This window comes from Esox lucius, chromosome 10 (assembly GCF_011004845.1).
Source record: "Esox lucius isolate fEsoLuc1 chromosome 10, fEsoLuc1.pri, whole genome shotgun sequence".
Classification (NCBI taxonomy): domain Eukaryota; kingdom Metazoa; phylum Chordata; class Actinopteri; order Esociformes; family Esocidae; genus Esox; species Esox lucius.
This window is the reverse complement of record NC_047578.1, coordinates 25,126,210-25,148,380: the sequence shown is the minus strand read 5'-3', so window position 1 is coordinate 25,148,380 and position 22,171 is coordinate 25,126,210. Positions and strand designations below refer to the sequence as shown.

Sequence of the window (22,171 nt, the reverse complement as noted above, 5' to 3'; positions counted from 1 at the left end):
TGGGAAACCACCCTGTGGAGTTAGAGTAACAATGTACATTTTAAATGGCACCCCATCCTGTGTGTAGGACTTAGCATAGTCTAAAGCCAACGCTCTCTTTTTACTGTACCATGTTTTCATGTCATGTTAATTTGTTTTATTTACAATTACAAACCATTTCAGATTTCAAGGGGAATTTGTTGTTGAATGTGCTATTGAAAGGCAACATTAACAACATACTTTGAAGACCTAAATAGTCATTACCATGCCTGCTACTGCTCATAACAATTACACAGCTTCACACTGCACACTTTACTGCTTCAACTGTGACATAAACCAATGGAAAAGCCTCTGACATAACCTGGCCGTCCAGCTAGTAACGTGTGGTTTTAGTATTTCCTTACTTCAGTTGCGCAGGACACACTTGCACACCTCCCAGACTGGTCACTGCATTATTTACAGTTCCACTTTCTTCTGTGCACACTATTTAAAGACACAAGGAGAGGAACAGAAGGAGAGAATAAAGGCAATGAGGGAGGGGAAGGGGGAGGGAGACAGAGATAAAATGAAATGGAGGAAGAGGAACGGTAACAGAGAGATGATTTACTGATAAGGGATAGCCATGAAGTGGTTGGGGACTTTGAGCAGCGAGTTCCACCCCTGTAGGTACTTTACCACAACCGTTATACGATGCCCAAGACTTTAGCAAACCTCTAAAGTGTTTGGCCACTTTCTCTAGGATCTTCGGAGGCCTGGTGATGGACATCAAGCGGAAGGTCCCATTCTACTGGAGCGACATCCGAGACTCGTTGAACCTGCAATGCCTGGCCTCCGTCCTGTTTCTGTACTGTGCCTGCATGTCCCCGGTAATCACCTTCGGCGGGCTTTTGGGCGAGGCCACCAAGGGTAACATAGTGAGTCTTTGCTTATCCCTAAGTGATTACGATTGGATCTTTCTGTTTGCCTTCTACCTGCACTGTGTCACCAAAAGTACCCAAGTTGAATGGTAAAACGCGTCGAACAAAGTTTACACCTCAAATTAGGTTTCAACCTTTGCCAAAATGTCTTGTTGAAATGTGTTAAACCATTACCCCAGGGCAGCCAGTGGTGTAGTGGTTAGTGCCAGGCCAGTAACTGAAAATTTGCTAGTTCAAATCCCAGAGTGGCCAATGTGGAAGAGAAACAAAATCTGACGGTGGGCCCTTAAGCAAGACACTTAACTCCTTCAGGTCAAGCACCTACACACCCATTTTTCAATCCGTACAAAGTAAATCACCTGAGTTTGAACTTTGATTTGCTTATAATTACCATGTTATCTTTGACCCTGACAATGACACACACACACACACACCCTTCCGTAACCCCCGGACGCCTTTATTAGAAGGGAGACATGTTGGCATAGCGAGCGTCAGCGCACCAGGGTGTGTGATGTGTCTGAGTAAACTCACTGGGCCACAAGCGTTGGAGGAATATAAGCGCAGACAGCCTGACGGGGTGGAAAAAGTAGAACAGATTATCCATTCAGCCCGATGCTCGGCAGCCCGAGCCAGAACGCCTGTATAAACCAATTTTAGGTTGTGTGCTCTTCTGTCCGTTTTGCTTATTTTGTTTTCCAGCCCTCATCTTCCATTTGTTATGGCATCCTCTGTGATTTGCCTTTTTTTCTCCCTCCCCGACTCACCTTTTCCTTCCCCCCTCCTCCCCTCCCTCTCTTCTGTTGATAGAGTGCCATAGAGTCTCTGTTTGGGGCATCGCTCACCGGCGTAGCTTTCTCTCTGTTTGCGGGGCAGCCCCTGACCATTCTGGGCAGCACGGGGCCTGTCCTGGTTTTCGAGAAGATCCTCTTTAAGTTCTGCAAGTGAGTGCTACCTCTACGTCAATCCCGGTTATCTTTATGCACTGTCGCCCTCTGGTGGTAGCAACCTGTATGGACAAGGCCTCTGCTGCCATTTTTTGTTTGTTTCTGATCAGTGAGAGTTTTAAATACAGTTTTGTAAATATAATGTTTAATGTATAGGAATAGAAAGCTGAAGTGCCTGGAGATTTTCCTGGTCTTGTCACATGGCACTAAAAAAACATTAACTGGATGCACAAATGACACGGTTGATCTAATGACATGATTCAGTCCACATTGGACATATTTAACCCCTGGTGCCAGGAGAGCTTCTGAAACCAAATGGCATCGATACCAAATACCTTATCATAGACTTTATGAAGTCACCATCCATGACTTCAGTGGGGAAGTGTTATTAAAATGTCAATCCAAACTGAATGGAAGGTTGAACATCAGTTCCTTCCACAGTCCTTTTACCAATCTGTAATTTAATCTGTCTTAACATATAATGTAGTTGCCTGTTCGAACTCCCTCATTTTCCCCAAACTAGGATGCCCCAGAGAAAGTAGTGACGTTGTCCGTGTTGGTTAGGTTGTTATGACAAAAGAAAAAATCTTTGAGACATTTACAGAATGTGCACATGTAAGAGGTAAATAAATCCCAATAGATCTTACATCACAAATGAACAGCTAGTATGCAGTACTGCTGTCAGGTTGCAGACTACAGTTTTATTAATTTGTGTGGCCTCTTTAGATAGATTACATTGTAAATACCTTGTACCAGTCAAAAGTTTGGGCACACACTGCCCATTCAAGGGCATTTCTATAGTTTTACTATATTCCACATGGTACAATACCAGTGAAGACATCAAAACTATTAAATAAAAACTATAGAATAATGTAGCAACCAAAAAGTGCAACCAACAGCAACCAACAGATCAAAATATAAATGTAATATTGTAAATGTTTCAAAATAGCCACCCTTTAGCTTGATGACAGCTATGCACACTCTTTGTATTCGCTCAACCAGTTTCATAAGGTCACCTTGAATGCATTTCATTTAACAGGCATGTCTTGTTAAAAGTAAATTTGTGGTTTTTCATTCCTTCTTAATGCGTTGGACCTAATCAGTAATCTTTTTGACATGGTAGGGTTGGTATACAGTCTGTACAGTAGTAGTCCATATTATGGCCAGAACAGCTTAAATGAGCTAAGAGAAATGACAGTCCATAAGTACTTTAAGATATGAAGTCAATACAGAACATTTTAAGAACTTCAAAAGTGTAGTCACAAAAAGCATAAATTTTGACCTCTGCTTTACCTCTGCTGCAGAGAATACCTTCAATAGAGTTACCAGCCTCAGAAATCAGCAATAAACTGCACCTCAGATTGCAGTCAAAATAAGCTTCACAGATTGCAACCCAAATAAATGCTTCAAGTAACGGACACATGTAGTTAGGTCTGGACATATTTGGACACTGGCACTATTTTCATAATTTTGGCTCTGTATGCCACCACAATGGATTTAAAATGAAGCAACCGAAATGCAATTAAAGTGCAGACTTTCAGGTTTAATTCAAGGGTTTGAACAAAAATATTGTATGAAATGTTTAGGAATTGCAACCATTTTCAGACCCAGTCCCCTTATTTCAAGGGCTGAAATGTAATTGGACAACTGAACACAATTATTAATAAAATGTTCATTTTTAATACTTTCTTGAGAATCCTTTGCAGGCAATGACTGCTTGAAGTCTAAAACGCATGAACATCACCAAACGCTGGGGTTTCCTCCTTTGTGATGCTTTGCCAGACCTTCACTGCAGGTGTCTTCAGTTGTTGTTTGTTCGTGGGTCTTTCTGCCTTAAGTTTTGTCATCAGCAAGTGAAATGCATGCTTGATCGGGTTGAGATCAGGTGATTGACTCGGCCATTGAAGAAATATTCCACTCCTTTGCCTTAAACTCCTGGGTTGTTTTGGGTCATTGTCCATCTTTAAAGTGAAGCGGTGTCCAATCAACTTTGTTGAATTTGGCTGAATCAATACAATACAGTACATCCCTATACACTTCAGAATTAATCCGACTGCTTCTGTCTTCTGTCACCAATAAACACTAGTGACCGGTGCCATTGGAAGCCATGCATGCTCATGCCATCACACTGCCTCCACCGTGTTTTACAGATGATGTGGTATGCTTCGGATCATGAGCCATTCCAAGCCTTCTCCATACTTTTTTCTTCCCATAATTCTGGTACAGGTTGATCTTAGTTTCATCTGTCCAAAGAATGCTGTTCCAGAACTAGGCTGGCTTTCTTTGATGTGTTTTGGCAAAGTCTAATCTGGCCTTTCCATTCTTGAGACTTTTGAATGGTTTGCACGTTGTGGTTAACCCTCAATATTTGCACTTATGAAGTCTTCTCTTTATGGTAGACTTGGATAATCATATGCCTACCTCCTGGAGAGTGTTCTTCACTTGGCTGGATGTTGTGAAGGTGTTTTTCTTTATCATGGAAAGGATCCTACAATCATCCACCACTGTTGTCTTCCCTGGACATTCAGGCCTTTTTGTGTTGCAGAGCTCACCAATGGGTTCTTTTTTTCTCTGAATGTACCAAACTGTTGATTTGGCCACTCCTAATGTTCCTGCTATCTCTGATGGATTTTCTTTTTTTTGCATCCTAAGGATGGCCTGTTTCACTGCATTGAGAGCTCCTTTGGCCACATGTTGTGGCTTCACAGCAACAGATTCCAAATGTGAATGCCACACCTGGAATCAATTCCAGACCTTTACCTGCTTAATTGAAGAAATAACAAAGGAATAGCCCACACTTGTCCATGAAACAGCTTTTGAGTCAATTGTCCAATTAATATACTTTTGGTCCCTTGAAAAAGAGGGGCCTACATATTAAAGTGCTGTAATTCCTAAATCCTTCCTCCAATTTAGATAGGAATACCCTCAAATTAAAGCTGAGAGACTGCATTTTACGCCATATTCATTATTTAACTCATTCATCATTCATCTTCTTCCGCTTCATCCGGGGCCGGGTCGCGAGGGCAGCAGTCTAAGCAGAGATGCCCAGACTTCCCTCTCCCCAGACACTTCCTCCAGCTCTTCCGGGGGGACACCGAGGCGTTCCCAGGCCAGCCGGGAGACATAGTATTTAACTGTAACTTAAATATATTTTGATAAAATAACAACTTGTGTCAGTGTCCAATTATTTCTGGACACAGAATCATCGCTGTATCATCATCAATGTTCAGAAAAGACTGCGTGAATCAGGCCTTCATGGTCGAATTGCCGCAAGACATTCACTACAGAAGGACACCAGTAATATGAAGAGACTTGCAAAATGAGAAATGGACATTAGACTGGTGGAAATCTGTCCTTTGGTCTGATGATTTTTGGTTCCAACTGCAGTGTCTTTGTGAGATGCAGAGTGGTTGAACTGATAAAATATGCATGTGTGGTTCCCACTGTTAAGCATGGAGGAGGAGGTGTGATGGTTGTGGGGGTGCTTTACTGGTGCCACTGTCAGTGATTCATTTAGAATTCAAGGCACACTTAACCAGCATGGCTACCTCAGCATTCTGCAGCGATACGCCATCCCATCTGGTTTATGCATAGTGGAACTGTTATTTGTTTTTCAACAGGACACTGGCCCAAAACCCACCCCCAGGCTGTTTTAAAGGTTATTTGAACAAGGAGAGTGATTGAGTACTGCATCAGATGACCTGGCCTCCACAGATTGTAGGAAAAGCAGCTAGCAATGCTCAGCATATGTGGGAACTCTTTCAAGACTGTTGGAAAAGCATTCCAGGTGACTAACGCACAAAGCGGATTGAGAGAATTCCAAGATTGTGCAAAACTGTCATCAAGACAAAGGGTGGCTACTTAAAATAATCTAAAATATGAATTTACATTACCGTTTGGAGTCACTTAGAAATGTCCTTGTTTTCGAAAGTTAATGTAATGGTCTCGGGGTGCAATGGTGGTGGGTAAAGTAGGACATTTATAGAGAGTTAACAGGATCTTGAAAAAGGAAGGCTGTTTTGCCATGCTGTACCCGGTGGATGGTGCTTGATTGGAGCCAGTTTCCTCCTAAAACAAGATAAACAGGACAAAGCAGAGCTCCAAACTATGCAAGAACTATTTGGGGAAGAAGCAGTCGGCTGGTATTCTGTCTTTATTGGAGTGGCCAGCACAGTGAATGGATCTCCATCGTATTGAGCTGTTGTTGGAGCAGCTTGACCATATGGTACGTAAGAAGTGCCTATCAAGACAATCCAGATTAACTCAGATTAACTCAACAAATTTACAACTGAAATGCCAAAGGTCTGCAAGGCTGTAATTGATGCAAATGGTGGATTCTTTGACGAAGCAAAGTTTGATGGACAGAATTATGATTTCATTTAAAAATGTAACTTGTCAATAACTATATTTCCTATTCATTTTGCTCTATTTACTATTCAAACTAATTTCATGTTCTCATGGAAAACGAGGACATTTCTAAGTGACCCCAAACTTTTCAACAGTGTTGTATTTTGATTTGTTTAACACTGCATGAGTCCATTTGCGTTATTTCATAGTGTTGATGTCTTCACTATTAATCAACAATGTGGAAAATAGCAAATACAAAGAAATCACTTTGAATGAGAGAGGTGTCTATTGAGTAGGGGTGTCTTGACTGGTACTGTAGGTTGCTGTTTATGCATTTCAATTTATCTTAACAGACTTACCAGATCAGCATGTAAAAATCCTCTGGTCATTATTGGAAGGGGTAGTAGACTCACCATACAATATAATCACAATACTTAAGTGCTCGTAGAATATGTCATGCCATTATCACAATTTAATATGTATTGTCATTCTCATGATTGAATATGTATTGAAATTGCAATGATTCAATGTTTTTCCATTTTTATAATTCAATATCTATTAGATTCTCTTGATTCAAAATGTATTTCCATTCTTATGATTTGATATGTAATGCCATATAAATGTTAGTATTGCATTTTGATTATGTTCCAAACATATTGCTCATTCAAAATAGATGCTGAATACACTGGCTCAACCTTACGGCTTGTTGGTAGAAAGCTGATACATCTGGTGTTCTAGGATACAGTATCTTCAAACTTGCTTCCATTCCCTCTGAAACACTGGATTTGGGGACACCCTACTGCACTGCTATGAAGGGTCAATCTAACCTACTCTCTTGTCCTACCCAGGGACTACGGCCTGTCATACTTGTCTCTGAGGACTAGCATTGGCCTGTGGACGGCGTTCCTCTGTCTGGTCCTGGTTGCCACCGATGCCAGCTCCCTGGTCTGTTACATCACCCGCTTCACAGAGGAGGCCTTCGCCGCACTCATCTGCATCATCTTTATCTATGAGGCCCTGGAGAAGCTCTTCCACCTGGGGGAGTACTACCCGGTCAACATGCACAATGAGCTCGACAACCTCACCTTCTACACGTGAGTTTGGAGAGTATTGGTCAAGTATTGGCAAAGAAGAAGCAGGGACTGACATTTTATTAATACTTCAACAGGATTGCTGCATAAACATTTTCTTCAGGAAATCTACCTTTTCTGTTTTGAATTTGTTTTTAGATTAAGGTGTACTTACTAGGAATGTATTTGTTTTTTTTCTCCACATATAGTAGCCAGCTATCTTAAGATACAGCTCCGGAAAAAATGAAGAGACCACTGCACCTTTTTCTTTCCTTTCCAATAAAGTCAAAAAGGAAGGTTTTGAGTGAGGAACAGAAGGGTGAAAATTAAGAGACCACTGTAAATTGAATGCTTCTGTTCCTCACTCAAAACCTTCCATTTAAACTTTTTTTTTGGAAAGGAAAGAAAAAGTTGCAGTGGTCTCTTAATTTTAACCCTTCTGGTTCCTCCCTCAAAACCTTCCTTTTCTACTTTCTTTTGGAAAGGAAAGAAAAAGGTGCAGTGGTCTCTTAATTTTTTCCAGAGATGTAAATGCACTAAACTGTGAGTACCTCTGGGTGAGTCTGTGCCTTAAATTTGATTGCAAATGGTTTGACACAGGTGCCAGTGTTCTGCACCAGCCAACGCCTCTGCTCAGATCTTACAAACGTGGAACGAGACAGGACACACACAGGACTCAATCTCCTGGAACAGCCTAAATGTGTCGGTAAGGCACAGGATGGACGTGCATGCACGCACGCACGCAGGCAGGCACACAAAAAAAAAAACTGCATGCACGCAGACACAATTACAGTAACAGTCACGCACATATACACACCTCAAATACATAGACAGAGTAACCCTCCGACCCTTTTCGATCCTTTCCAGATGTGTAACCTGCTCCACGGAGAGTTTACCGGATCTGCATGCGGTCACCGTGGCCCTTACATCCCAGACGTCCTCTTCTGGTCCATCATCCTCTTCTTCACTACCTTTTTTCTCTCCTCCTTCCTCAAGGAGATCAAGACTGAACGCTACTTCCCTACAAAGGTGTGTTATTCACTGAAAAACAGGGCATGGAATGGTCGTTCATGTCTTCAGGGTTTCCTAAATATTCTAAACATGTAAGCTGATTAGATGTTTGCGTCATTATTCAGTTACTTTCAAGGTCTTTCATCCCGTTTGCTTATGTGTGTAGGTGTTCCCGAGGAGGGAATTGTAACGGCCATGTTGTTCACACTTTAAGACGATTATGTGATTTTGTTATGTGTTGTGTAGGTGCGCTCCACCATCAGCGACTTTGCTGTTTTCCTGACCATCATGATCATGGTGCTGGTGGACTATCTCATGGGCATCCCTTCTCCTAAACTCAATGTACCTGACCGTTTTGAGGTAGGATGTTTTGTTTGTTAAAGTTTTTATTTTTCTCATATTGACTTTGTTGGTAGCTACTACATAAAAAAACCCTTTTTACTGGGTTGTATGGTAACCCCTCATAGATGTCTTGAGATGAATGAACTAGGTTGCACTGTTTAATGACACTTCCTTGACTGCTAGCTGTTAGCATTAATTGCAACGTTTATTTAAATTCTAACTGCGTGCCCTGGACTACAGCCTACTTCTAAACATCGCGGCTGGCTAATCTCGCCGCTGGGCACCAACCCCTGGTGGACCATGCTGGTGGCAGCGCTGCCTGCTCTGCTTTGCACCATCCTAATTTTCATGGACCAGCAGATCACGGCCGTCATCATCAACCGTAAGGAGCACAAGCTCAAGGTGAGATACTTCTCTTGTCTACACTACAGGATCACTGTCGAGGTAATGTAACACAGCAGGCGTCAAAATGCCTGGAACTGGTGTCCCGATATACTGGTAGTCAAATGGCAAGAGGTGCTCTTCAACACTGCTCACCCAATCCCGTACATTTGACGTGAATCATCGTTTCCATTCCATTGTTGTTTAGTAACTTGCATCTAAAATGTTGATGTCTCTTGTAATCAAGGTGAGTTAGAACCGAAATAATGGCAATAAAAGTCTTGCAAAAATCCTGATCTATGGAGGTACATTTCACAACAACTAAAAAATATAAGCAAAAATATTTCTGTCACTCAATCTATAAGGTCATACTTAAAACATATATTCTAAACATATTTTATTGTAATTACATTTCCATCTTAGAAAAGCAAACACAGTGGGCCAGCCAGCCGCAAAAGCAGCCTCCGCTGCAAATCTTCTCTTACAAATATGTTGAGTTGTCATGCTGTTCTGTCCGGCATATTATCAGTCACTGTTTCAAATGGCGCTTGTGTTTTTATGTTATGTATTCACTACCTAGTACGTTGGTGTCCTAATGACTTTTCTTCCTTTCTATTAACCACTCCCCTTGTAGAAAGGCGGTGGCTATCACCTGGACCTGCTGGTAGTAGCGGTGATGCTGGGGGTGTGCTCCATCATGGGCCTGCCATGGTTCGTAGCAGCCACCGTGCTCTCCATCTCCCACGTCAACAGCCTGAAGGTTGGCAGCAAGGAACAATCTTTTGTTAATTGACTTGTCAAACTCAGTACTTGGAGGGCGGTGTCATTTAATTAGGATTCTGGAACTGCCACGTTACCACGGTCTTCCCAGGATGGACATTTAAAGGAAATAACAAATGACCGCATTGGAAGTGTAAAGTTATCAATTATTATTGTGTATATTTAAAGATTCATTCTGGGATCGTTGGCCACTGGCTGTAAAAGTGGTTCAATGTCCCTATCTGTCCCATGTCAAAATAACTCTCTTTCAAACTTGTCTAGAGATATTGATTCTACTTAGATTATGCACTTTTAAAAGCATATTACACCTCCTGCCTAAAATTCAAAAACAAAATATTTGCAAAAGACTAAGTTTATACAAAAAGGCTCAAGAGGTTATGCCTGGATACAGCTCTTAGCTGTGGTATATTGGCAATTTACCAGAAACCCTGAAAAGTAAACTATTTACTCATGTAGCTGGAACAGTTAATACTTCTTAACATATCAATGGTATAACATCCATTCTAAAATGAGTAGATCAAATTTGGAATTTTATTGGCTGAAAGCCAAGATTTTTTCAACTGTACCACAGGCATGACATCAAACTTTTGTTATACTTTTGTACATTTCCCAAATTGGTGGTATTTTGTCCATATACCACACCCTTCTCATGCCTTAATGCAATCTAATTCAATCTGAAGGTGGAATCGGGCTGCTCGGCCCCTGGGGAACAGCCCAAATTTCTGGGCATCAGAGAGCAGAGGGTCACCGGCTTCATGATCTTTGTCCTCATGGGCTGCTCCGTCTTCATGACCTCAGCGCTCAAGGTGACAGCCCTCTGGGTTTTAGAAAAGTAGTAGTTTGAAAATAATATGCATGTTTAATGCAAGTCAGCAGCTACTGGAAGCCAATGCCATTAAAGGCAATGAGAATAAAAAGCAGTTGGACTCTTGTATATTCACTGTTAACATACAGTGGATATAAAAAGTCTACACACTCCACAAAAATCCATGTAAGAGAATGAGACAAAGATAAATCATTTCAGGACTTTTTCCACCTTTAATGTGACCTATAACGTGAACAATTCAATTGAAAAACAAACTGAAATCTTTAAGGGGGAAAAATAAAAAATAAACTCACAATAACCTGGTTGCCTAAGTTTGCTCACCCTTAAACTAATACTTTGTTGAAGCACCTTTTGATTTTATTACAGCACTCAGTCTTTTTGGATATGAGTCTATTAGCATGGCGCACATTTTTGCAAAAGCGCTCCAAATCTTTGAGATTGCGAGGACATCTCCTGTGCACAGCCCTCTTCAGATCATCCCACAGATGTTCAATTGGATTCAGGTCTGGGCTCTGGATGGGCCATACCAAAACTTCTTCTGGTGAAGCCTTGCTTTTGTGGATTTGGATGTGTTCTTTGGGTCATTGTCGTGCTGAAAGGTGAACAACTTCAACAACTTCATCATAACGGACACCTGAAGGTTTTGTGCCAAAATTTCCTGGTATTTGGAACTGTTCATATTTCCTTCCACCCTGACTAAGGCCCCGGTTCCAGCTGAAGAAAAACAGCCCCAAAGCATGATGCCACCACCATGCTTCGCTGTGGGTAGGGTGTTCTTTGGGTGATGTACAGTGTTGTTTTTGCGCCAAACATATCTTTTGGAATTATGGCCAAAACTTTCAACCTTGGTTTCATCAGACCATATCACATTTTCCCATGTGCTTTTGGGGGACTTGATGTTTGTTTTTGCAAACAAAATTCCTGCAGTTCCTTTAATGTTGCTGTAGGCCTCTTGGAAGCTTCCCTGACAAGTTATCTTCTCGTCTTTTCATCAATTTTGGAGGGATGTCCAGTTCTTGGTAATGTCTCTGTTGTGCCATATTTTCTCCATGGTATATCTAATGCTTTGGAAATGATTTTGTACCCTTCTCCTGACTGATATCTTTCAACAATGAGATCCCTCTGATGCTTTGGAAGCTCTCTGTGGATCATGGCTTTGCTCTGAGATGCAACTAAGATGTCAGGAAAATCCTACCAGAACAGCTGAACTTTATTTATGATTAATCAGCGTCACTTTAAATGATGGCTGGTGTGTAATGACTTCTATTTAATATTAGTTTGAATGTGATTGGTTAATTCTGATTCCTCATCCCCAGTTATAAGAGGGTGTGCACTCTTATGGAACCAGATTTTTGTAAGATTTTTAATTTTTCCCCCTCAAAGATGTCAGTTTGTTTTTCAATTGAATTGTTCACATTATAGGTCACATTAAACGTGGAAAAATTTCTGACATGATTTATCACAAAAACTTGGCATTTTAACAGGGGTGTAGACTTTTTATATCCACTGTATATACAGCTCCAGCAAAAATGAAGAGACCACTGCACCTTTTTCTTTCCTTTCCAAAAAAGTTGAAAAGGAAAGTTTTGAGTGAGGAACAGAAGTGTTCAATTTGCAGTGGTCTCTTAATTTTAACCCTTCAAAGAGACCACTGCAAATTGAACACTTCTGTTCCTCACTCAAAACATTCCTTTTCAACTTTTTTGAAAGGAAAGAAAAATGTGCAGTGGTCTCTTAATTTTTTCCAGCGCTGTATATTCAAAGGTGCTGCAAATCCCATTTAATTTTAATCCAGTTTAATTTACTGTAGTGACTTAATATGTTTTCATTATAATCTTGTATTTGTCATTATAATGTATGTTAACCCCTCCAGTTCATTCCTATGCCAGTGCTGTATGGGGTCTTCCTTTACATGGGTGCCTCTTCACTTAAAGGCATTCAGGTGAGATTGTTTTTAATGTTTTCTTAAAGATATAAGCTGTAGATTTGTATGATCAACATTAACTCAATGCCTTGTCATGGCATTGTTTAACTAGACTGTTTAATCAATACAACATCTTTTTTTTATGTACTTCCTGACCACACAATAAAATGACTGATTAATGCACAATCTTATTCACATCCCTGTCTTAGTTCTTTGACCGTATCAAGTTGTTTGGAATGCCAGCCAAGCACCAGCCTGACCTGATCTACCTGCGCTACGTTCCCCTGTGGAAGGTTCATGTGTTCACCCTGGTGCAGCTCAGCTGCCTCGTACTGCTGTGGGTCATCAAGGCCTCCGCAGCCGCCGTCGTGTTCCCTATGATGGTAAAACCAAAAGAGATTAACAGTCCTCTGTGACAACTGCCGTTGTTCTATCTCTGGGGTAATATCCCTCTCCATACAAACATGTCCAGCAACAAGGTGTCTTAAAACCTCGAATATGAGTGTGTCTTTTTTGTTTCTTTCTTTACTCCTCTTTCACTCACATCTCTCTTTTACTCGACCAACACATTGTGTTTCTTCTTCAAGGTGCTGGCCCTTGTTTTCATTCGGAAGCTTCTAGACTTGTTCTTCACTGAGAGGGAGCTCAGCTATCTGGATGACTTGATGCCAGAGAGCAAGAAGAAGAAGGAAGATGACAAGAAGAAAAAGGAGAAGGAGAAGCGGGTAACACAATAGCACATTTACTGTCTAGCATGCCAACATCTTATCTCCATAGAAATTGAATTACTAAAACAGGGTAAGCTCCCTCAGACAATAGCAATTTTGATTGTGTTGGTTCAAGTTGAGCAGCAGTCAACATTCTCTAGACACTGTAGAAAGAGGAGACAATTGGAAAAAGAGAGGAACAAAAGTCTAAACGCCCAGATCAAGTTGTTTATTCATTCATGACCAAGAATAGTGCATAAATAAAAGGTAAGAACTCAACACTAATTTCTCACCATCAAGAAAAAATTATAATTGCATGTTGACAGATTTTATCCTGCAACATTGAAAGAAATATAAAGAAGAGTGAATGTCTCTTACCGAGTGAGTGAGTCCATCTGTCCGTCCCTGACTGACTACCCCTTGTTAAACAGTGTAGTGGTTAGAGACGCGGGCTAAACAGAATTACACTTTTGCAGTTCTTTTTAAAAAGATGGATTACTTTTGGTAGCAATGATGGGATTCCCTGAGCTGTAAGATTGCACGTTATTTGCCTACAGAGACTCAAATAAAAGAAAATCCAGTGTGGAGACAGGTGGCCAAGATAGTTGGTGCTTCTGGTGTCAATATTAGATACCTTAGCTGACTGGTGGCTACCTAATTCTATCAAGCTGGTTTGCTAGCTAGCATTGCAGGTTGTAAGAATTACATCTATGAGGCATATGAAATGAGTAAAGATATATAAAATGTCAAAATGTATTAAAATACGTTTCTATTCCAATTTAAACCATTGTAATAATCTGATGTTCCTTCATACAAATGTGCTATTCTCAAACCTTAATACACAGCTTACCTGCTGTTATGATGCTAGTTCGCCCAAAGGCCCACCCACAAGTATGCTACAGGCGAAGCACTCTGGGCGATGCTATTGTTGGCTATGCAACATTTTGTGAATAGTGTGAATGTACCGTCAGTCTAAACACATTATGCCTGAGGTTCAGACAGACAAAAACATTGCTGGCTATAACCTTATGTAGTTCTGTAATAGGGAGCCTAAAATAAAACAGTTATGGTGGATATTAGGATTTGTTCAGGATAGACAAACACTTTCCTGCATACATCATTCTCTCATCTTTTCACTTGACAAAAGTCAGTTATCGTCACCTATATTGATAGGTACTCAATGTCATTCAAGAATGGCTAAAAAGCTGTGAAAGCGGCCAGTGGTAAAAGAGGATTTGTTCAGAATAGACAGAAATGTCGCTGGCTACAACCTTTTGTAGCTATGGGAAGCCTAAAATGAAACTGTTTACTGTAGTGATGGCCAAACGAGGCTTCATTAGTGTTATTTTAGCAGCAGGATATTATGCTGGCGGCACTTAGATTTTCATTATCACAATAAAAGCCAAAACAGACTAGGTTGTTAACTATATCGCCTTATATAATTCAATGATTACTTTTATTTTGAATAAGAAAATATGAGTTAGCATAATATCCTGCTGCTAGAAGTACAGCCATCACTAGTTTATTGTTATATTGTGACTATTTCTGGTGGATTTATGTCTTAGGATTTCTTCAGGATAGTCAAACACTTCGCTGGCAACACAATTCAGTAGTTATCAATGTCATTCACAAATGGCTAATAAGCTGTTAAAACACCCAGTGGCAAAAGCCATATAGTTAATAGATGCTATTTGTGGTGGTGGTAAAATGAATAAGAAACATTACAAATGGAGACCCCGGGGAAGACCTAGGACACGCTGGAGGGACTATGTCTCCCGGCTGGCCTGGGAATGCCTCGGTGTCCCCCCGGAAGAGCTGGAGGAAGTGTCTAGGGAGAGGGAAGTCTGGGCATCCCTGCTTAGACTGCTGCCCCCGTGACCCGGCCCCGGATAAGCGGAAGATGATGGATGGATGGACTCAGTTTAACACGATGGTTAATGGTGTCTAACTAAATATTCCAACTCGACGTGATGTTAATGCATGATAATATTAAATAATGTAAATATGCTATACTGACACCCGGCAGTATAGAATATTAGACACTGGATTCTGTGGGATAATGGGTCCTGAGAAGGAAATCATCACTTTCTATTGTGGGCCAGCTGAACTAGGCTTGCCTGGTTTCTTGTTTTCTTCACTATTACATTTTGGGCACCATGCTGTTCATTTTTGCCCGTAATTCTAAATTTTCTACAGAGTGCAACTCTTTATCCCTTCCAATTGGGCTGCACCCTCGCGAGTTGACTCAACTGTAATTCTGTGTCTCAGGAGGCCTGTGCTTTACTGCACACAGTGGAAGAGGTGGGCATGAACGCTGTGAAGGTCCAATATGACGGCGGGAACTTGCTGAAGATTCCCGTCAAAACTCTTTCAGGGAGGTGAGTGTGTCCCAACCACCATTCATTAGACTTCCTTGTTCTCGTCTTTTTTGACTTCATGATTTTATGGTATTTAATCGACTCACATCTCCACATTCCACACTGATGGTAGGAGTGCTAAAACATGTGTATTTTGAACAGATCATACAGAATAATCGCTCGTGCCCTTCCAACGGATGAGGAGGTGGTAGTGGTGGGTGTCTGATACATTGAGTTTTAACCCCACTCAGTCAAACTCAGTAACAGCAATGAGTGCATGGCCATAATAGTACCTTTTTTGACACCTTTTTCTGGATTAAAAACACACCTGTGTTGTTTTCCAGGGGATTGTTATGGTGATACGTAATGCTCCACAAGTATCATGGCAAGCTAAAAAGGCTATAAAACTCAGTACTAATGACCAAGGCACACGTTAATAATGTAGAGAGTTCATCCAGGACAATCAAATTCCAAGACTTGCCTGCCACAGCTGTTGATAAAGATATTTTCCAAACATATTTTTATTGGAAGAACCAATGCTAAGTGGCCTTTGACCGAGAACTGATGCTAATAGCCCTGTGTTTTTTAACAGTGGTTTGTTTATAAAAAACACGCATGTCTGTTTCCCCTTTTCTGGTTGCCCTTTCTTCAGTGTGGTTTCCCGATTATTCCATTTGTCCAGAGACACATGCATATATTAAAATATACAGCTCGGGAAAAGATTAAGAGACCACTGCACATTTTTCTTTCCCAAGGTTTTGAGTGAGGAACAGAAGCGTTCAATTTGCAGTGGTCTCTTAATTGTAACCCTTCTGCAAATTGAACGCTTCTGTTCCTCACTCAAAACTTTCCTTTTCAACTTTTTTGGAAAGGAAAGAAAAAAGTGCAGTGGTCTCTTAATTATTTTCCGTAGCTGTATATGAATGCTTCTTGGAATATACATTGCACCATAGAAAAGGTTCCAATAAGCTCTGCTTTGAAAGGTTCTGGGCCTGCCAAGCCCCGTGTGTGAACCACAGCATATTCTTAGAGAATGCAATGAGCTTAAGGAAAGGTTTGCTATTTTTGATCCTGGGGCCTTTTTTCAGATTATGGAGCCTAATTATGGACTTTTTTTGGATACAGTTATGAGAGTTTTTTAAAAGGAAGCCTCTTCCGGCTGCAATGAGAGTGAATGGGGAAATGGATGTAGCGTGTGAAATTATTCGGTTTTCCAAAATGGGAAGGCCACAGTGTATTGATATGTCTCCATATGTTCTCCTGAAAAAAAAAAAAGTATTGTATAAATGTATCAATGTTCTGCGTAAAACCAAACTAACAGCACAGTACTGTTTCAAAACAGCTGAACTACGGTGCTTACCTCATTGGAGTTTACTAGCTGGCAACAAGCACAATTTACGGTATTTATCAAAATGTGTCAAATGTGCAGTCCCCTATTGTGTTAATAAAATGATCTAGCTAATTGTCTAAAAGACAGGCCGTCATTCTGGAATTCTATCTGTCAGGGAAAATAACTGACGTGGCAGTAATAATTTCAGTACTTACCCATACTATTCATGCAGAACAGGACTTACAACAGAATTATCCAAATATTTTTTACTGTACATTCCTACTTACAGAATTGAGGGTGGTCTGTTTGGTCCCTCCGGCCTCTGCCTCTTCCAGTTCCTTTGGGGACTTGGAAGGTTTCCGAAAGTGCCCGGTTGAATAGAGCTTGAAAGTCAATGCCATCTGTTGCACACGCTTGAGCCGATTCAGCCTCATCCATGGACATATCAATGATATCGATGGCATAAATCCCACTCCTAACATGAGCTACAGTATAGCAAACAAACCCGGTTGCTGGATAAATCCTCCTTGCAGACAGATTTGTGTCGGTTTTCAAGCAGCTAATTCAATTTGCTGGCATTTTTGTTTGAGATAGTAGTCTATACTAGCTAACGTGAGCTACAGTTCTGTAAACAAAAAAGACTGTTATGGATTCAGCCTCCACAGACAGATTCATCCACGCGGCAGATGCTTATCCATTTTCCAGAAAGAATAAACAGCGATAACCTTTGAAACAATGTTCATTTTGACACATTGTTTTCGGGGGAATATATGAAGACCTATATCAATATACCTTGGCCTTCCTGTTTTGGAAAACCGAATGTAACATATAATTTTGAATGCTATATCCGTTGCCCCGTTCATTTTCATTGTAGCCTGGGAGAGGCTTCCTTGTAAAAAACTGTATTAATTCCAAGAAAGAATGTCTCCACAGTCCAGGATTATGCTAGATAACCCAAATAAAGGCCCCAGGATAAAAAATGGCGAACCTCTCCTTTAAAGTTCAACTTTAGCATCGTTGTCTGATGTTCTCTCCTTGCTCATCCCTGGCACATCAGCATCCTGGGTGAGCGAACCACAACCAGCCCACTGATGTTTCTCTTCCCCATCTGTCTCCCTCCCTTGTCCCTGGTAGCCAGGAGAAGGTGGCCTGTGTAAGAGTCAACATGGACACCTCTGAAGCAGTAGAGACAGCCTTGTGATGGAGGAGATCCTGTCCTACCCCCCCTTCCCCTTAAGCACACAGAGGGCCAGCTGAATACAGTAAGCAAGGTGAGAGGGTGAGCCAAGACTGGAGCAGGTCAGTTGTGCTGGTCTTTTGGAAAGCCTCTCGTGCAATTCTACTTGGACAGCAGTTGACATCCACTGGCCTTCACCAACCCAGTTTAGTTTTGGTGATCCTGAAAGCCCCCTAAAGTGCACAGAGGACTGACTTCTGCGGTGGCCCAGTACATAGGTGGGAAACTTACCAACCTTACCGACATTTCTCACTGACCCTCACCTTTTTGGGTCAGAACTCCATGTCAACCAATCATTAACCTCGCACTGCCACCCAATGCCAAAGGACAGGGCCACCACCACCACGCTAATGCCGAATCTTTTTCGATTGTCACATATGCATGAATTTAGGTCATTTAAAAAGTTGTATTTTCTCATGCAAATGTTTTTGCAATATTTTATTACAATTTAAGAGATTTACATTTACAACCTGTGGTTTGAAACAGCGCAATTCAGATCTGTGACTACATTTTTTCCTTAAAATAAAGAATAATAATATATATTTACAACATTTACTATACAGTACATAAAACATCTAAACCAGCCAAACCAGCTACACCAGCTCAAATCACTAAAGCCATGATTCAGGTTATTTTGATTTTATCAGTTTCTACATGTTAGATGAATACTGGACTGCTAATGAAAATGATCGAACACCAAGAGAAGAATGTACACATTATAACTCCAATCCCCTATAATCTGTCTTGATTGTCAAAGAGACCTAAAATGTTGACAGAAAGGTTGGAGTGGCAAGATCTTTTCACTGTACTGTATTGTATTGTACTTTATACTCCAGTAAGCTGTAATCTCTGTATTGATATCGTTGCCCAAATCAAGTTGTTCAGCTGGAGAAGGTGTTTTAAGTGTATGTCACTGTTATGGTGTTTCAGTGGTTTTTATGTTGTACGTTTTAATGGACAATTCTGTAAGGCCATATTAATTGAAGGCATCGGTATAATGGCTGTATTACTTTAGATTTGTTAGGTAGTAGCAAGTAGTACATAGGTTAACATTTTGTTAGATATGAAAGAACATATGAAGAACTCTTGCTAAAAGATCAATCAGCATAATTTCTGATTGTGGAAGTGCTTTACAGTCATTATCGATGTTGGTCACTACTTATCCAGTCAGATTTATGAGAATAGTAATGAATAGACCTATTCTGTTTCTGCTCATTCAACTCTCACAGTATTGTACCATTTTATGCTGCTGATGTTTTGATACAGCACTACCTGTTAAATGTATCGGTAACTTAAGTGTTTGAAAATGGATTTGTTGAAACAGTAACATTTGTTGTAATTTCATAGTTATTGTTCGCTTCGCACACATGCTCCTTTTTTAGCAATAATAGAGAAGTGCAATGCAAATATCTACAGTGATAGCTCTTTTTAGCATTCTAAGAAGTGTTAGGGCAAAACAAATAATGTGCACCCTACTGGGTCCCAAAGACAACACTGGGCTAAGGGGAGTTTGACAAACCCATCTGCTCTTGATTATATTAATGTTTAGCTGACGACAGACAATGGCTTACGTGCCTTGTGGATGCTATTTGTGTGTCTCTTCATATTGTAAACATGTAGTATTAATGTCTAAGTAGGACACAAACGGCCTAGAATGCCAAAGAAAGACGAGGAAACTAGGATGGCGTATCATCCGGCTCATATTTGTTGAAACTGAAGTTAAATATGAAAATAGTTGTGATCTGAATGTTTTTGTCAAAGTCATATCTTCCTCGACCAAATTGACAGGTGAACTGAGTTGCATTCGGTTTGCTACGTTCCTGAACTATTTGTTCTCACACAACATTATTGAAAGGATTTGAATGTACATTTAGTCATGTTTCATTGTTTTTTGGCAAGGTGTTGCTTACCTTACGTATGTGAAAGACAATGGCCATGTTTAACCCACAAGAAACCTCTTCTACATTCTGGTAGGCTTTGGAACATAAAAATTAACAGAACGCAACATAGATGTTACGTTATAAATATTAATTAAATAGTACTTCTTCTATCCTACCCATTTTCAGTAAATACATGAACTGTACTGTATGTCTTGTACATCACAGATCTACTGTTTGTTAAAAATGGTTCGAATTGTAATGTGCTGTAGTCAATGTTTCATGTGATATTCTGAATTAATTTTGTTAAATGCATTAGTGATTATTCACCAAATTAATGTTAACACATAACACGGGAAAATTAAAGAAATCTATTATATTTTGCCAAAACATTTGCTTTGAATAGCACTCTCTCTCACTCTCACTCACTCACGAGATAGATAGACATTGCTCAAAAAGGTTAAGGGAACACAGTCATCTCAGTATAAAAACAAGTCAAACTTCAAGGATATCAGTGTCAAATGAACAACAGATGCACTGGAGAGGCAACAGCAAGACAACCCCAAAAAGGGAAAGGTTTTGCAGGTGGTGGCCAGAGACAATTGCTCTCTCCTTATCCTTACTGACTGATTATTCTGTACTTTTGCATTTTGCTAGTGTCCTTGTCACTACTGGTAGCATGACGCAGTAGCTGCAGCCCCTTCAGATTACACAGGTAGTCCAGCTCCTCCAGGATGGCAGATCCATACGTGTCGTTGCAAGGTTTGCTGCGTTTCCCAGTACAGTCTCCAAAGCATGGAGGAGATACCAGGAGATGGGCCGTTACACAGGGTGAGCTGGACAGGGCCGTAGGTCATCAACCCAGCAGCAGGACCTGCGCCTTTGTGTGAAGAGGAACAGGAGGAGCACTGCCAGAGCCCTAGAAAATTACCTCCAGCAGGCTACTGGTGTGCATGTTTCTGACCAAACTGTTAGGTTGGCATGAGGGCCACATAATTTTTGTTGTGTGAGTGTATGTGGGGAAGGGTTATAGATTTGTCCAGTTGAGGGTTGTGTGTGTATGTGGGGAGCGGGCTATGGTCAGTTTGGCTCCAGGGGCATGTTAATGAGGCCTACTGCTGTAGGAAAGAAACTGTTCTTGTGGCGAGAGGTTTTGGTCCTGATAGACCTCAACCTTCTACAGGAGGGGAGAGTTCTGAATAGTCAATTTCCAGGGTGAGAGGGCTCAGCCCCAATCTTAGCTGCTCGCCTCCGTGTCCTGGAGTTGTGTAGGTCCTGTGGAGACGGCAGATTGCAGCCAGTCACCCTCTGCAGATCCGAAAATGCGCTGCAGCATGCTTTTGTCCTTGGCAGTGGCTGCAGTGTACCTGACTGTGATTGAGGAAGTCAGGATGGACTCTATGATGGCAGAGTAGAAGTGCATCAACATAGTCTTTGGCAGGTTGACATTTTTCAGCTGCCACAGGAAGTACATCCTCTGCTGAGCTTTCTTTCTCAAGCTCCCACTTGAGGTCCTGGGTGATGGTGGTGCCCAGAAAGCGAAAGGACTCCAGAGTTCACTGGGGAGCTACCCAGGGCGATGGGGGAAGGGTAGCTGGGTTTCTCCTGTAGTTCACTATCATCTCTACTGTCTTTTGGGCATGTTCTGACTGCACCAGGACACCAGATGGTCGACCTCCCACCTGTAAGATGACTCATCTCCATAAGAAATAAGTCAGATGAGGGTGGTGACTGGAGGTGCAGCTGTTTGTGTACAGGGAGAAGGGGACAGAACACAGCCTTGAGAGGAACCTGTGCTGATGGTCAGAGGTTCAGACAGGTGCTTCCCCAGCCTCACGTGTAGCCTCCTGTTGGACAGGAAAGCTGTGATCCGCCTGCACTCGCAGTTGGGATAGCTTGTCTTGACGCAAATTATGGGGAATTATGGTTTTAAATGCAGTACTGAAGTCCACTGGCAGTTGTTACGTCATTTTGTTCTCAACGAATTACACAATGTACAGTAAAGATTTTGATCTTCAATATATTTCCTTCATCGAGACCCGATGTGTGATTTAAGTGTTCCCTTAATTACTTTGAGCAGTGTAGTTAAGTCAATTTAAAATCACAGCACCCAATTTGAAGACATGCTATCCCATGTGACCA

At 41.1% G+C, this 22,171-nt stretch overlaps 1 protein-coding gene across 6 annotated transcripts in view; it reads left to right on the top strand.

The window, feature by feature from the left end:
- Positions 1 to 20,409, top strand: part of LOC105012779 (sodium bicarbonate cotransporter 3) — a 67,289-nt gene extending 46,880 nt beyond the window's left edge. For 5 of the 6 annotated variants that reach the window (XM_010873851.5, XM_010873852.5, XM_020050329.3 and 2 more), the window contains 15 exons: positions 719 to 893; positions 1,704 to 1,837; positions 7,036 to 7,281; positions 7,858 to 7,963; positions 8,125 to 8,286; positions 8,515 to 8,628; positions 8,851 to 9,012; positions 9,626 to 9,751; positions 10,452 to 10,577; positions 12,471 to 12,539; positions 12,731 to 12,904; positions 13,109 to 13,246; positions 15,497 to 15,606; positions 15,748 to 15,799; positions 18,050 to 20,409. In XM_010873851.5, the coding sequence (XP_010872153.1) occupies positions 719 to 893; positions 1,704 to 1,837; positions 7,036 to 7,281; positions 7,858 to 7,963; positions 8,125 to 8,286; positions 8,515 to 8,628; positions 8,851 to 9,012; positions 9,626 to 9,751; positions 10,452 to 10,577; positions 12,471 to 12,539; positions 12,731 to 12,904; positions 13,109 to 13,246; positions 15,497 to 15,606; positions 15,748 to 15,799; positions 18,050 to 18,094 (1,939 nt within the window). In that variant the 3' untranslated portion in view covers positions 18,095 to 20,409. The remainder of the gene's footprint in view (positions 1 to 718; positions 894 to 1,703; positions 1,838 to 7,035; positions 7,282 to 7,857; positions 7,964 to 8,124; positions 8,287 to 8,514; positions 8,629 to 8,850; positions 9,013 to 9,625; positions 9,752 to 10,451; positions 10,578 to 12,470; positions 12,540 to 12,730; positions 12,905 to 13,108; positions 13,247 to 15,496; positions 15,607 to 15,747; positions 15,800 to 18,049) is intronic. The other variant, XM_034294715.1, reaches the window with a different exon arrangement.
- The last annotated feature ends 1,762 nt before the right edge of the window (positions 20,410 to 22,171 follow it).